This window comes from Plectropomus leopardus, chromosome 20 (assembly GCF_026936395.1).
Source record: "Plectropomus leopardus strain MGB_pleo_1.0 chromosome 20, ASM2693639v1, whole genome shotgun sequence".
NCBI lineage: Eukaryota > Metazoa > Chordata > Actinopteri > Perciformes > Serranidae > Plectropomus > Plectropomus leopardus.
The window spans coordinates 13,258-29,604 of record NC_142195.1 but is presented as its reverse complement, the minus strand read 5'-3'; the positions used below and the strand labels follow the sequence as shown (position 1 = coordinate 29,604).

The window sequence follows — 16,347 nt, the reverse complement described above, 5'->3', positions numbered from 1 at the left end:
ACAGCACAACCATCACCGTGATCCAGGCGCAACCGTGATCTGAGGAATCACCAAGATGAGGGAGCACAAATGCTCAGGAGAAGAAGCAGAGTAAGTGTTATGCAGTAATAGGACATGAGTGTTTGCAGCTGATGAGAGAGAGTTGAGGAGAGAGGAGCTCAGTGTATCATAGGAGGTCCCCTGGTAGACTAAACCTATGAAACTGAGAGGAGCATGGAAATTGAAGGCTCTGGCTCCTCCCATACTCCCATACTTTTGGAGACTTTAGGAACCACAGATAACCCTGCGTTTTCAGAGAGCAGTGTCTTGGTAGGATTATAGGAAACTGTGAGCTCTGAGAGATATGACGGAGCCTGACCATTCAGAGCTTTGTAAGAAAGGAGAAAGATTTAAAATTGAATTCTGAATTTTACAGGGTGTCAGTGCAAAGAAGCTAAAACAGGAGAAATATGATTTCTTCTCTTGGTTCCTGTTAACATGTGCCGCAGCATTCTGGACCAGTTGGAGTCTTTAACGACGTGTTGGAGCAATCTGATAATAAGGAAGTACACTAATCTGGCCAAGGAGTAACAAACATGTGGGCTAATTTTTCTGTGTCTGTTTGAAACAGGATATGCCTAATTTGTGCAATATTACGCAAGTAAAAGAATGCAGTCCTTGAAGTTTGTTTTACATTAAAAAGACAAATCTTGATCAAATATAACTCAAGGGACCCTTACTGTAACGCTGAGGGCCAAAGCAATGCCATCTAGAGAGTCTATATTCTTAGAAAAATAGTTTCTGATGTGTTTTGGGCCAAGTGCAATAACTTCAGTTTTGTCTGAATTTAACATCAGAATATTGCAGCTCATCCAGGCTTTATGTCCTTAGGACACACTTGTAGTTTAAATAACTGATTGGCTTCTTTGGGCTTCCTTAATAATCATGACTGCATTCCACCTCATTTAAATAGCTTAGTGGGATAGCCAAAGCTAATATTAGAGCTAGCCTTAGCTAAAACGTATACTGTCTGACTAATCCATCATACAAGGCCTATATAAGCTGGTGGATCAGGGTAAAATGGCATAAATGGGGCTCTTGATGAAACACGAGTGTAAATATTAAATTGAGAAACAAATTTTCCAACATTTGCTTGATAAAATAATTCTATTTAATTAGATATTTTTTTAAAGATGATTTTTTGGCATTTTTGCCTTTACTAGAGAGGACAGAAGATTGATTGCATGAAGGGGGGAGAGAGAAAGGCGATGGGCCAAGGGCCAAGAGCTGGAATCAAACCTGCGGCCACTGCAGCAAGAACACTGCCTTCATGCATGGGGTGCCTGCTTTATCCACTGAGCCACTGGACTCCCTGTTTTTTTTTAAAAAAAAGTTGACTCTTGGTTTAGTGGATGTTAAATGATCTGAAAGAAAATAAGTTAGCAAATATATATGGGCCTATAGTGCTCCCTCCCAGCATATAATACCCTGAGGTCTATGCCAATTATATCTAGGCTGGAAAAAAAAAACAGCTTAGACAACAATGAGAGCAGCTGTGCTCATATGTATTTATTATTCAAGTTCAGTTTTGAAACAATCACATGCACTCACACACCAATGGAACAGCAATCAGGAGCAATTTGAGGTTCAGAATTTTACCTAAGGATCACTTTGACATGTTAACTAGAGGAGCCAGGGAAAAAACTGCCAATCACCCAATTAATGAACAACCCACTCTACCTCCAGAGCGACAGCCACCCAGTCTAAAGCCAGTGTTTTCCATCCTAAAAAGGTGGCCCTCTTTTAACCTGGCTAGATCACCATAATAACTTGTGTTGCAGACCTAACCTGGTCTGGACAAGATGCTCAAAGTTTCGGCTTGAAATCGGTTAAAAACATGTTAAAAAAATGTCAAACAAATGTTTGTTTGTAGGAATGTAAGACACTGCAATGTCAGTAATTAAAGTAGGAACGGGTAGTGGAGACACAAATGGTAAATTAAAGCTATGCCAACCTAAAAACCTAAAGCTACGTCCTCAGCAGCGCTCATACTTCATGCCACCCCTGCATAAGTCAGTGACCCACTTGAACCGCCCAAGTGAAAAAAGTCTGGACATGCCACTGCTTTCACAGGTCCATTAAGTAGTGTCACTCTACAATCTGTGTCAGTATATGAGTGATACAGATTATAGATGCATTTATCCAATATGTTGAGCAGTATCGTCACAGAAATGCCACCGAACAAAGCTGTGCAGCTAAAGAAGCACTAATTGTATGTTGTTGGTTTTTTTTAACTTTGCTCTCACTGAACCACTGAATGACACATTGGGGTTCACTCACTTACTTTACTCACTGGGGTTCAAACACTTACTCTTAAAGACCCCTCCAAAAAGTCAGGATGACATTTATTTGCATATGAAATGTGGTATAAATCCTTCAAATCACTATGATGTTACCTTCCGGATTATGTATATGCAAAGTTTTCCTTTGCTGAAGTTTACACCACTATTACAGCTAATAGATTAGTCAAGTCAATTTTATTTATAAAGCCGATTATCACAAATCACAATTTTCCTCAAAAGGCTTTACAGCAGAAGACATCCCACTGTTCTTAGACCCTCACATCGACTTAGGAAAAACTCTCACAAAAAACCCTATAACAGGGAAAAATGGTAGAAACCTCAGGAAGAGCGACTAGGACGGAAAGACATGCAATAGATGTCATGAAATAATAATAATAATAATAATAATAACAATAATAATAACAACAACAACAACAATTATCATTATTATTATTATTATCTGTTATTATTACCTCGTCTGTTGGTATTTATCACAGATAATATTCAATCAACAAAGCTACTTTCACCTTGATTTATCCAAAAACTCAAGCATTTGCCAAATATTGTTCATTGTGGGACAGTATCGGAACTAAATGTAGTTCTTCACTATAATGTTTAAATGTGTGCAGTAGGTTTAACGGTTCAGTTTCAACATTTTATATTTTGTATTTGTAATGTATTCCATTAATGCAAATCTTTGCATTCTGTTTATATTCACACTTTACACAATGTCCCATTTTTTTGGAATTGGGGTTGAACATTATTTTCAAATGGGCTATATAATCATAAAACTACTACTACTTTGTGTACTTAAACTATATTTGGTGCTAATGCTTACTTTTACTTACTACAGCTATAAATTAAGGTACAAGTTTGGGTGTGATGGTGTTGAAAGTGACCAATCATTAGGGGTCCAGTGCCTCCCTTGGTCAGGTTGATTCACATGATTCACTTAAGTAGAACTCAACTTAGAGAGCAGAGCAAGTAGCAACCTCTGAGGCTGAAAAATGCAGCCAATATAGACGTGCCAAAAACTGCCGTTCATCAACTGGCCACTTGAAGCCGGCTCCAAAACTAAATCCCCATAGACCTCCATGTTAAAATGCCCAAATTTACAGCAGAAAAAAATCTTGTAGAGCTTGGTGCAATAATGATTTCGTTTCATGCAAACTGTATTAGGGGTAAATATTTTTATCAGTCACTGTTTACTTTTTATGAAGGCCCAAAGTTACACATATTTATAGGAGGGGCTGCTTAAGTGACAGGCTGTCTGCAAGGCGTCGCTATAGTGTGTAACCCTGGATTTCCACCACTTGCATGTGCATTGTGTTACGGCTCTGCTGCAGTTTTGCTTAGTGCTCCCTCATCCGTCAATCCCCACCAGTTGCGTCTGAGTCCGGCATGGCACAGCATTGCCAGATCAGCTGGAGTGGCAAGACAGAGGAGTTCCCGCAGTAATTACAGAATCGCGCATTATATTGGTACAGAGGAAGAAGTAATAACTCCATTCACTCCATGGATTAATTGTAGTGATATCGATTCACTCCCATAACTCCCAATAAGTTGCTCCAGGCCATTTACTTTCTATGGTTGTCCTCATAAAAGGATGTGTGGTGTCAAAAATAATTTTGTGGTTTTCCACCTCCCACATTAGCTTCTTTTTGTCCATGTTGCCGGTAGTGATCTCTGAAAACCTCTGACCTGTTTAATACAGGCCTTGATGCGCTCATTTTGACATTTTGTTGATGTTAAGTGAAATACTATCAGACGTAAACATGAGTGTTTTATTCTGAAAAGAAACCGTATGTTTTAATGTTGTATCGCTGTCTGATTCCCTGTCTGCTCTGTGTTAAATTCGGCTGAAATTATGCAAAGTGATCCAGGGGTACTGCAAAAATAGGATGCTTGCATATCTGATCTGCAAGCCTCTGGACTTCCAGAGCTGAGATGGAGTCGATACACAACGCAGCGGAGCCAGTGGAAATGAACACATAGACTAGAGTGTAATCTATTTGCTCCGCCTGCCGTGATGGAGCAGAGCTGGACTGCACACAGATCTGGTGGAAATTAGGGGTGACTCAGATCCGCCCCTCACTCCTCCACAGTTCCACCCTTGCCTAAAAATGGTACCCCCTGGCTCTGAAAAACCAAGATGGCAACAAAAATGCCAAACTCGAAGCTTCAAAATAGCAGTCCATGAGCCACTTAATGGTGACTTCATGGTAGCTAAGTCTATTATTATTTCTATAGTCTGTGGAGCAGACATTTGCCAGAAGACGGCTTGGTAGAGGGGCAGTTCTCGGTCCAAGTTGGGTTGGCCTCGTCCTGATGCAGGCGCTCCTCCCTCTCTCTTCTGGCGCTTTCGGTTTTGTTTCTCCCCTCTGGTCTGACTGGTCACTCAGTGTATGCAATTGGTGGAGATCCTCTCACGGTCTGCTGCATTCCTGATGTTAATATGTGCTTCTTTATCGTAGAAAAATTGTGCTTGTGCTTCAGCAGAAGGGGCCATGGAAAAACATAAAAAAAAGTAGCATAGATTTCAGGAGCTACTGGCTGCTGCAGCTATGCACCACCGTCAGTATAGTAACCTTTTCCTTGCACCAGCGTTTAAACTCCAGCTACTTCGCCTTGCAACAGGCAGTGGTGGCTGCCTGGATGGCTGCCTGGATGGTCTGCACAACCTGCACAGACAATCAAGCCCCCCTTAGCCCATCCCTCTCAGGAGCCAAGCCTGTAGAGACTGACCCAGAGTGGGCAATGCGCCTATTGTACCAGCATCCTGAGAAAGAGCCTCCAAGAACTGGGGGATGGTTCAGATGTCACTATTTTAGTCATTTCTGCATCCCACAGTGCAGAGCAGTGACCTGGGGCTATCAGAATGACCAATAACTGCTCTGGACTCACTCTCTCCAGCAGGTGAGGGACGAGACAGAGGGGTGGAAAGTTTTACACTAGCTTTCTTCACCATGGTGTGTGTGCAAACACATCCAACTCCACAGGGGGGATCATCTTGGCTGGTCTTTTTCCATTGAGAATTGCCAATTGCCAATTTGGTTAGGTGTAAGATCAGTTTAAAAGACCTCATATGCTGTCACATCACCAATGACATGGAAAGTTCTGCGCTGTGGTGAGGTCGGCCTTGAAGGAGCAGTAATAAATTCATATATAAATGCACAGTGTGTATTTTCCAGTGTAAATTCAAAATATGAAGACATATTTTGTTTTTTTAGTTTGAGTTTTTTTTAATCCAAATGTATGTTTTTTAAATTAATAAAAAAATTCAAATTTCAGGTGGATATTTAATATTCCTAGTTTCAGTGCAGTCAATAACTGCAGCAATAACGGCAATCACATTTACGCTGCTTTGTCACTTTTTGACCCACTTGTCAAAAGTGATTTTGATTTTGAGAGCAATCAATCACATATTTTTAGATGGCATAGTTCCTTATAAACTAACTGGTGAGAATCAAGGTGTTAGTCTTTTAAATAAACCCAACATAATGAATCTAATTCTAAAAAATGTAAATATTGTAAAAAAAAAATCTGTAATCTGTAATATAAATCTTATAATATGCAACTGTAGAGTTGAAGAAAACCCAAAAACCCTTTATTCTGCACAGATATGTCAGCATAAAATGTGTGTAAGAGTACTCTTCAGTATGTGTAGATTCTGTTCTTAAATCCCCAAAAAGAAAACATTGGTGAATATCAGAATCTTCTTAAAAAATGCACAAATGTAATTTAAGAAGAAATTTCTGGTGAATAAGGCCCGTTAAGGGCAGTGATAGGATGATATTGTGATACTGTGGTGGAATTTAGGAGCAGAGACTGATTGACTGAGACAGATTGAAGCCGTGTGGCCGTTCAATAACAGAGAAAAGACAGTGGTATTTATGCAGTTGTCATGGTGCAGATGGTTGGGATCAAATTCTAACATGTCAGGAACTAAGGTTCTTCTGAGAAGTGAGGAATGTGTTTGTTACTACATTTGTTGGCACTGGTCCATCTCAGGTATCTATGGTCAACTTACAGGCATTAAGTCTTCACTATATATGGGTAGCTCTTTACTTGAGGTAGACATAGAGTCTTGAACTAACTGTGAAGGATGCATAATCCTAAAATACATACTAACCTGCAGTGAATGTCAGATAAACTTGTGTGTTTCCACAGCAATTTTAAAACCTATCATGACTGAAAGAGGTTTTCTGCCACTGTTAATTTTCAGGTGAACTATATCCTGGAGTCCCGGGCCAGCACCTCTCGGGCTGATTACTTTGCCCAGAAGCAGCGGAAACTGAGTCGCCGGACAAGCTTCAGTTTTCAGAAGGAAAAGAAGACGGGCCAGTAGACAGGCCATCTGCCTGTATGTGCACAGACTGACCCATCAACATACTCATATAAAGAAAGCATTACTCTGAACCAACGAGGAGACAGGAGAGTCAAGTCTGAGGAGACAGGCAGAAAACAGACAGCAAAGATGTGTGTCTGCTCTTGCTGAACAAGTTTCTGAAACTGTATGGGCAATGTAAGGCCAGGAGCAAAAAGAAACCCTAAACATCCTTTTTCTACAAAAGAAAATGTCTTTTAAGAATTGTGGGACAGAGTTTTGACTGCCATGTCACCGTGAGTTCTTGTTTGTTCACTGCCTCGAAGTATAGCTTCATTCTTTAGGATGGATTTGTATAACCTCAGTGAGTGGGTTAAAAAAAAAAAAAAGCAAAGCTACATGCTAAATGTCTGCTTCTGACCTTCATTTTTAAAAGAAGTAACATAAAACATGACAATTTTTTTTATAATTTTATTCTGTTTTGTCAATCCACACAGTTTTCCGATAAATTGGCAGGTAAAATGTAGCTTCCACGTGTCCTTCTTTTTACACATCAGACACCTGCAATGAAGGATGAGCCAATGAACAGCACCCCTGGAGCAATTTCAGGGTTTGGTGCCTTGCCCAAGGGCACCTCAGCAGTACCCAGGAGGTAAATTGGCAGGTCTTCAGTAGTGGATCCACACTTGGTCTGCAAGCAGGACGTGAACCGGTGACTGTCAGTTCTCAAGCCCTTGGACTGACCTAGCTAAAACTAATGCAACAGCCCTGCAGTAGTTCTTCCTCTCATTATGTTTTAGTGTGTCAGAGAGGTGCTGATTCAGCCTTTTGTCAAATTGTGTAATGTTATACATTCAGGTGTTTGTTTTTACACCTTCCTTCTGTATTGGGGTTTAACAATATACGTATTTGTATTAAACCATTCAGTATAAGGCTTTTAATTTGGTACATATTACAAACCAACAATTCTTAGAACTAATGCTATTATCTCTGGAAAATAATATATATAGCTTAAATTGTGCAAAATATATTGTTCTCAAAGCCACTATTCTCAACAAGGCAGCTTGAAGGCAGCAAATACAACAGATAAATTGTTAACTGCCCCTCCCACGCAAAACCAAAACACTCTGATGCTGAGAGGCACACAATGCTAAGCTAGCTTCCTGAAAGTTGGTTAGTTACACCATTTTCAGACCCAAATAGAAGATCCTCCAGAACCTAGGTCTTCTGTTGGGAGTCTCTTTAGTTTCACTTTGAATTATGAGGATTGTGGCCAGAGAGCGGTGAATAAAAACCAAAAGTATGTCCCTTTTGCTACACAACAGTAGGTTACATCAGTGGGAATAACTCAAGCATGCTGACTCATTTACACCAACTTCACCCAAGTGTGTCAATCGGTGGGACTAGATGAATGCAAGGGGCACCACAAACATGCTAACATTATACCCCACAACATTTAGGCAACCATTCCTAACTGATTCAGAAAGGGCAAAGAAATCACTGTGGCGACTGGTAGAGGAAGGTGGAAAATACAGGTACAAACATGTTTGATGTGTTTGAGCCCCGTTTTTTGTTTTGGTCATTGAAAACAGAAAACGACAAAAATAATCCGTTATCTGATGTCTTTGACATATATATAAATAGAAACTGGTAATTAAAATAAGGGTGTGGATATTTGTTTCTCAATTTTAAATTGCTTTTCTTGTTATGACCCAGAAATCGTTATGCCGCTATACCCGGAAGTCAGGAGTGCTGATAGGCGGTTGATCTGGAGCCGGTGTGTAAGGATAACTGGTGGTCAGAGTTTGCCTTACTACCTTATTCCTCTCGACAATAATACATGAACATATCAGCCGTCTTTATACTGAAAATGTCATTAGGTGTCTGGCGACATGACGTGAACAAAGTCCCCCTTCCGCATTCGAAAAGGTCAACATTAAAATGTATCCATAGAGTCTTCTAAGTACAGCCGCATTACCATTAAGCCATGGGGTCAATGGACAGTGATGCCAGCTAGGTGCTTACAAATCTCAGTGCTATTTTTGTGACATTCTCATGAGTAAATGCTTCATATGATACAACCTGAATGCATCTAAAATGTGAGCACATTGAGGTATATTTAAGCCATACATAAAGCCTAATGCTAAATAAAAAAGCCTGCTAATGTTATCTGTGCCCCCGATAGGTTCACTTTACTGCACTCGTACGTACTATTTTCCTCATCGCAAAACAATTAAAGTTGACTGTCTTGTATGATGTGGATGAATGAGTATTAATGAACACTGTAGAACCAGGTCACAACAAGAAAAGCAATGTAAAATTGAGAAACTAATTTCCACAGACTTATTTTTATTGTTTCCCTGTTTCTAAATGGTAGTCAATGGTAAAACAGCTTGTTTCCTGATTTTGGTTTTCTAATTTCAAAACAAAAATCTGGTCGCTGCCAAGTACATGGACCCTACAGGCCTTTTTAAGAAGAGATGACATTTTTTTGACAATATTTGTTTATGACTAAAATACTACAATTTATATTTTTTAAGAAGCTGTTTTGGTTTTATATAGGCTAAGAAATTGGTCACTCAGGTATAGCCACCATTCGAAATCAAAAAACATCATACTTTCTGATGTCAGTGTTAATAAATAAATGAATTAAAATAATATTGAAAAAAAAGCAAGGATATTTCTCTGGTATTTCCACTGTATTGAAAACACCCTTAATGCTCACATGAATGCAATGGACAAAATAATAGAGAGGCCTCTTCAAATGAGTCAATACCTCACAGTAAACAACAACTGAATATTAGAACCTTCATGAGAAAGGACTGCTTTATCAGACTGCATTAGTTTTAGCTTGGTGGACCTAATAAACTGGCAATTGAGTGTATAAACAGTGTTCACTGTGATTTTTAAGGGTATGACCAAAGCATATTTTTAGGATTTTAAACAAAATTGCGCTTCATATGAAAGCTTCAAGCAGACAGAAACAGCAAGAAGAAATTGTTACTGTGAAGCTCTGAGTTAGAGTTCACACCATACCACCATTCTGAAGCTAAAAAAAATACACATTTGGGCATTGTGGTAAACCTAAGGTTGGTTTAGCAAAATCCAAACAGCAGAGAAACATGCCGGTAAAGCCAACATGCCCACAGACATAAGTCTCATGAAGCCTTAAAGGTACCCTATGGAGGTTTTTGCAACTAATAGTGCTGAGCAGCTGTTAGAAGGCAGCTGGCACATACTGGCTGGTTTCAGGCTACTCCACTCATCAACAGTTGGTGGCAGTATCACACCAAAATTGAAGCAGTGTTTCTGCAAAAGGCAATTGAAAAACTCTTCTTGTCAGTTCAACATGTAAAGGAAATACTCAATAAATCAGCTTTGTGAATGTTTTTAGAGGAGTAAATTCTCTAACATGTTTGTTACAGTAACATTAATATATAAAGAGCTTGCAAGTGTGAACCAAATTTTTTTATATATTCAGCTCAGATTGGCCAGTTATTTTCTTATATTGCCACCATACTGGCACACCACAGAGTAGTTTATTTGACTTTTTTTAGTCACGCCCCAGGGGCTCATTTAAGTAACAATATAGAGAATGGGGTGAATGGACTGAACCTCTCAACTTCCCCACAACATATCACTAGGGACCTCTGAGCCATCTAATTTTCCACGGTTTAGTTCAGTGAATGACATCTCGTCACATCTTCATTGTTTGAGTCTGTTTATGTCAACAGCATTCATACAATGCACATTGGTGAGAAGCTAAATGTTGATATAACTTATAACAAATATACCCTCAAGGGTTAATTGGTAAATGGACTTAAAGTGCTTTCCCAAGACATGTAACATTCACCCATTCACACACACATTCACATAGTGGTAGGAGAAGTTACTGTACAAGGTGCCACCTACTAGGTAGTAACCATTCATACATTTGCACATTCCGGTGACACGGCATCAGGAGCAATTTGGGGTCAGTATCCAGAGAAGCCAGGAATCAAACTGCTGACCTTCTGATTAGAGGACGACCCACTCTACCTCTGAGCCACAGCCACCCCTTTTTTTCTAACCCTTGTATGGCTTGTGTTGTCAGTTGTGCTGTTATTGCCTCTCTCCATACTTGCCGTGAAGTGATCATTTGATTTAAGATGTTTTTGAAGGAATACTTCACCCACAAAATGACCATTTGTTTATCAATAAGTCATGCTGTGTTACCTTGAATTTGTGAAGTAAAATGTGTCATTGGTGAATATATTGATTTACTGATTAATTGGGGACCATGTTTAACAACAGCAAAACTATATCAGAAAATTGGTTTACAATCTCACACAACTTGCGCAGTATCATTCAAGTCTCATTTATCCAGTCATATGCTCAGTACTTCACAACAATGTATTTTTTCCATTGTGAAAAGTTGTGGATGGTACATTCTGAACCATCCCCATTTCTGGTCACCCTTCTGCTTTGGTTGCCACACAGATCCAGTACTAAAAGGTGGAGCTACAAACACTGCAGTCTGTTGATTGGTCAGTAGAGAATCAACACTCTGTGCTCAGAGCTGAGCTGTGGCTGCTTTAATCACTGTTCATGCGTGACAAGTTTTTCATACTAGAAAATTAAAGGATGTCTGGCAGGCTCTAGCAGCAGCTGGATACTGAAAAAAAATTAATTCACTGAGTTGACTGCCAGCAACTTTTAGGGAAATGTTTATTTGTAATTTTACTCAATAAATGAGCTGACAATGGAAATCCATCAACACACCTTAAATTTACAACAACTTTGAACAGAGGCAGGTCCGCACACTTCAGCTCCATTTACATTTTTTTTTATTGCTAAGATACTCACAAACCCACACATTTTCGTTTTCTGTTCTTTTTGGTTTGTTTTTTAATTTATTTATTAGTGAATGCAGAAGTGCAGTACAAGGAAAAGAGAGAAAAAAAAAACAATGACAAAAACAGGATATTGATAGGCAATGCATACATGGGGGTAGATGGGGGAGACAGAAATGTAGACAAGACCAGACAAAGCAGGACAAAACAGGACAAACAAACAAGCAAACAAAAACATACAAAGAAATGATGAAGCATTGTGGTGTTCCTGCTGTTATTAATGTGCAAACTCATTATTTTACTATGCTTTGGGTGGTTATTAACAGTTGAAATCTAATTCAATCAATCTAAATCACCACTCTGGCCTGTCAGCTCATTTTTGATTGTTTCATATTTCACAGGGAGGTCCACATTTGACTTGTGTGTCCAACAATTCATCCTAGAGGTGTAAACGGAATTTTATTCCGTTTTATTATTTTCTTTCTTATACAGTATAAAATTCATTAATTTACCCATGCATGAAAACTTTTGAAAGTACTGGAGGCTGCTGGTGTTGATGTTAGATTTTGCATTTTGCATTTTGAAGATAAAACATGAGAAAACACAAATGCACCCCTATGACAATAACCTTCTATGTGACATGAAAGTGCTCATATATCAGCATTCAAATAATAAGAGATGCATGTTGTGTTTAGAGTGCAGAGAGAAACGAGAACACCCCTGGTGGTGCGCTTCAGCTTCTTGTGGTCAAAATGATAATTTTTAATAACAAAATGAAAACACACAAAAATCAGCCCTATTTTCCTCCTGATTTTTTCTTTTTTCACTGGGTTCCACACATGGAAAAAAAAAATCTCACCAAAAAAAAAATGTTTTTCTCACAAAAAGAAAAAAATGACATACTTATGTTGACATGTTAAATTATAACTTTTTCTTTGCATTTTTATGACTAATCATGCCACTTTTTTTTTAGATTCTTATGTTTATGTTCTTATGTACTATGTTTTTCATTTTCATTTTTTGACTCTTTACAAAGACTTTTAATTGTTTTGTATTTAATGACATACTATAAGTAAGTATTAACTTACTTACATACTTATTTTTTCTTTTTCTTTTTTCTTTTTTATAAATTGATATTTTTTGGTAAGGACATCAAACCAAACCATTGTAGCAAATAATCAACACAAATGTTTACAGTCCCAAACACAAATCACAACTCCAGTAAAGACAGATATACAAAAAAAAAAAAAAACCCAGACAAAAGAATACAACACACAGGCAACCAAAAAAAAAGTGCACAGTATGACTCTCTTCAGAATCTACCAATGCATCAAAGAAGGTGTCATTACCACATTAGTCAGGCAATCTATTAAGGCCAAAAACATCTCCAAATTTGATATAAAATCTCTTCTCTCTTCATGATTCTGTATGTAACACATTCAAATGTGGCCATTTTTTGTCATCATTAATACTGTTCTATATCCTAATGTTGCAGCCAGGCAGACCCAGTCTCTTTCATTTACTCATAACAACATTATCTGGTAAGAAACTCAAGATGCAGAGAGCTGGAGATTTAATCAACCTTAAGTTAAACACTTCATTCAAGAAGGCAATAACCTCATTCTGTAAAAACACATTTTTTTCACCAAAAAATAACGTGTGCACCAGCCTCTTTTTCACATCTCCAGTAGATGTCACTGCAGCCTAAATGCCTTGTTTTGATTTCATAAATTTTTTAACTGAGAATGATGGTGGGCTGTTGGCAGGTGTAGAAGAAGTTATGCTGTTTTCTACACCCTCAATGTAATTGATATAGTGCAGGGGATGGTGCAGAATTGCTGGTGCAGAATTGCAGGAAATTTGTAAATTCCTTTAAACACAAGACACACCACAGGATAACAGGATAATAAGAATAATTAAATAAAAAATAAGCTATAGATGAATACAGTACAAAGAGAATGAATGGGGAATGATTTAGGTTTTCTGTATTAGTGGGTTAACAGAAGCCGGATGGCTGGATGGGAAGATTCCTGCGGGAAACCATCCTCATCCAGTTAACACTTCTGTGTCACAGCTGACAACTGTTAAATGTTATTGTTTAACTGAATAAACTAATGTTCCAAATTAATGATGAGCAGTTTTTTGCATTTTCCCTCTTAACTGAGAACTGAACCATACTGTTATTTCAAAACCACGTTGCGTACCAAACCGTGATTTTTGTGCTTCACCAGGTAGGCCAAGGGGCACCCCAAACAGCAATGTTTGGATGGATTTCTCTTGAAAAAAAAAATATACAAAAAACAGATTCTGAGTTTGAGTGCTCTTGCTTCATGAAAGCATGATGACATGCAGTTTTCTTTGATAACTTCACCATAATGAGTAGACTTTCACTTTCAGTACCATTTGCTGTAAGATGTGGATTTGGGTCAGTTTGACTGGGATCTGCTGCAAACAGTGGATTTTGAGTTGCTATTTACTTAGAGCTGGTTTAGGCTGCATTTGACGAAAAACGTGAGTTTTTAGTAAAAGTGACTTCTTTTTGTTGTTGATACTTTGTTAAAAGTATCATTATTGCAAAAGATGTATTTGGATCTGTAAGGTTGTCATTCAATGCAAAAAGTTGATTTTAAGTAACTTTTTAATGAAAACGTGTAGATGTCTTTTGCTGCAAAACGTGTATTTGGATCAGTGTCAGGTGTCTTTCAGCACAAAAAATGGATTTTGAGTGGCTTTTTAACAAAAGCTGTCCTATTTGCCCAGAATCAGTTAGAAAAACATTTGTATGCCAGAAACATGTGAAATGGATTAATATGATGAAAAACCTGGTTTTGAGTATATAACACTGACACATTTTTTATTATGGGCAGATATTCACTTTACATGTCTTTTGCTGCAAAACGTGTATTTGGATCAGTGTCAGGTGTCTTTCAGCACAAAAAATGGATTTTGAGTGGCTTTTTAACAAAAGCTGTCCTATTTGCCCAGAATCAGTTAGAAAAACATTTGTATGCCAGAAACATGTGAAATGGATTAATATGATGAAAAACCTGGTTTTGAGTATATAACACTGACACATTTTTTATTATGGGCAGATATTCACTTTACATGTCTTTTGCTGCAAAAGGTGCACTTGGATCAGGGTCAGGTGTCTTTCAGTGCATAAAATGGATTTCAACTGGCTTTTTACTGAAAGCTGTCCAATTTTTGCAGAATCAGTTAGAAACACATTTGTATTGCCAGGAACATGTAAAAATTCATAAATATAATGGAAAACCTGGTTTTAAGTATATAACTGTAATACATTTTTTATTATGAGCAGATTTTCACTTTACAAGTCTTTTGCTGCAAAAGGTGTTTTTGAAGCAGCTATGGTGTCTTTCAGTGCAAAAACAGGATTTTAACTGACTTTTTACTGAAAGCTGTCCTATTTGCCCAGAATCAGTTAGAAACACATTTGTATGCCAAAAAAACATGTGTAAATGGATTAATATGATGGAAAACATGGTTTTGAGTAATATAATGCTGACAAATTTTGTATTCTTTAACTTACATTGTCTTTTGGTGCAAAACGTGTACTTTGATCAGCCAGGTGTCTTTCAGCACAAAAAGTGGATGTTGAGTGGGTTTTTATCGAAAGTTGTCTGATTTGCAAGGAGACACTCAGAAACACAATTCTCTACCAGAAATGTGATAATGGATTAATATGATGGGAAATGTGATTTTCTGTATTTAACTGTGATACATTTTGCATTATAAGTAGATTTTCACTCCTGCAAAATGTGTATTTTGAACAATGTCATGTCTTTCAGCTCAAAAACTGGATTTTGAGTGACTTGCCCAGAATCAGTTAGAAACACATTTATATGCCAGAAACGAGAACATGGATTAATAGATAGAAAATGTGGTTTTCTGTATATAACTGTGTTATAATTTGTATTAAAAAAAACCAAAAAAAACCAAAACAATGTGAGTGATGAGGAGGCTCATCAAATCAATGTGTCAGCGGACGCCGATTCACAGTGGGAAATTCAAAACTTTTAAAAGTAAACTACGGGAATGAAATCAGCTTCAGCTTTGGGACCTCAGACCAGGGCAGACTACGGCCGCGTAGTTTGGCCGCAAGGCACTGGACACGTTTAAATGCTTAAAACAAGCCTTATCGCGCTACACTGGCAGCGTGACGCGCGTCTGTTGGGTTTAGCCTCACAGTGCTATTTTCTAGTATTTGTTTACAATTCAAGTCAAGTCAAGTCAGTTTTATTTATATAGCCCATTATCACAAAACATGGTTTGCCTCAGAGGGCTTTACAGTGTACGACATCCCTCTGCCCTTAGACCCTCACATCACCCAAGGAAAAACTCCCCAAAAAGAACCCCTGTAACGGGGAAAAAAAAGAGGAAGAAACCTCAGGAAGAGCGGTAGAGGATAGTGAGGGATCCCTCTTCCAGGACGGACAGACGAGCAATAGATGTCGTAAATAGCAAGTGAAATACAATCATGGCAAAAAAGGAAAGAGAAAGAGAGGGGGAGAGGGGGAGAGAGGAGGGGGGCACACAGAATAATAGAAACAGATGCATGTCATATTACAATAATGGTAGGTGTGAAATTAGTAATTGCTCTCTAGGATGATGTTGATAGAGATGATAACAGTCTCATGCATATGTGAAAGGGAGTTGTCCAAAGGCAAGATCACAGCATCGGCGCAACCAGGACCAGACCACGATCAGGGCGAGCGGGGGGCACAGAATCAGTACAGCCACAGCACGAGCACAACCAAAGGCTGCATCACAGCACAGCTATCACCACGGTCAGGCACAGTCAAGGTTACGGCCAGGATCCAGGGAAACTAGGAAACAAGGGAGCAGG

At 38.5% G+C, this 16,347-nt stretch overlaps 1 protein-coding gene across 1 annotated transcript in view; it reads left to right on the top strand.

The window, feature by feature from the left end:
• Positions 1-9,536, top strand: part of mapkap1 (MAPK associated protein 1) — a 52,255-nt gene extending 42,719 nt beyond the window's left edge. Inside the window, exon 12 of the mRNA XM_042508834.2 lies at positions 6,547-9,536. Within this exon, the coding sequence (XP_042364768.1) occupies positions 6,547-6,669 (123 nt within the window). The 3' untranslated portion in view covers positions 6,670-9,536. The remainder of the gene's footprint in view (positions 1-6,546) is intronic.
• Positions 9,537-16,347: the final 6,811 nt, after the last annotated feature.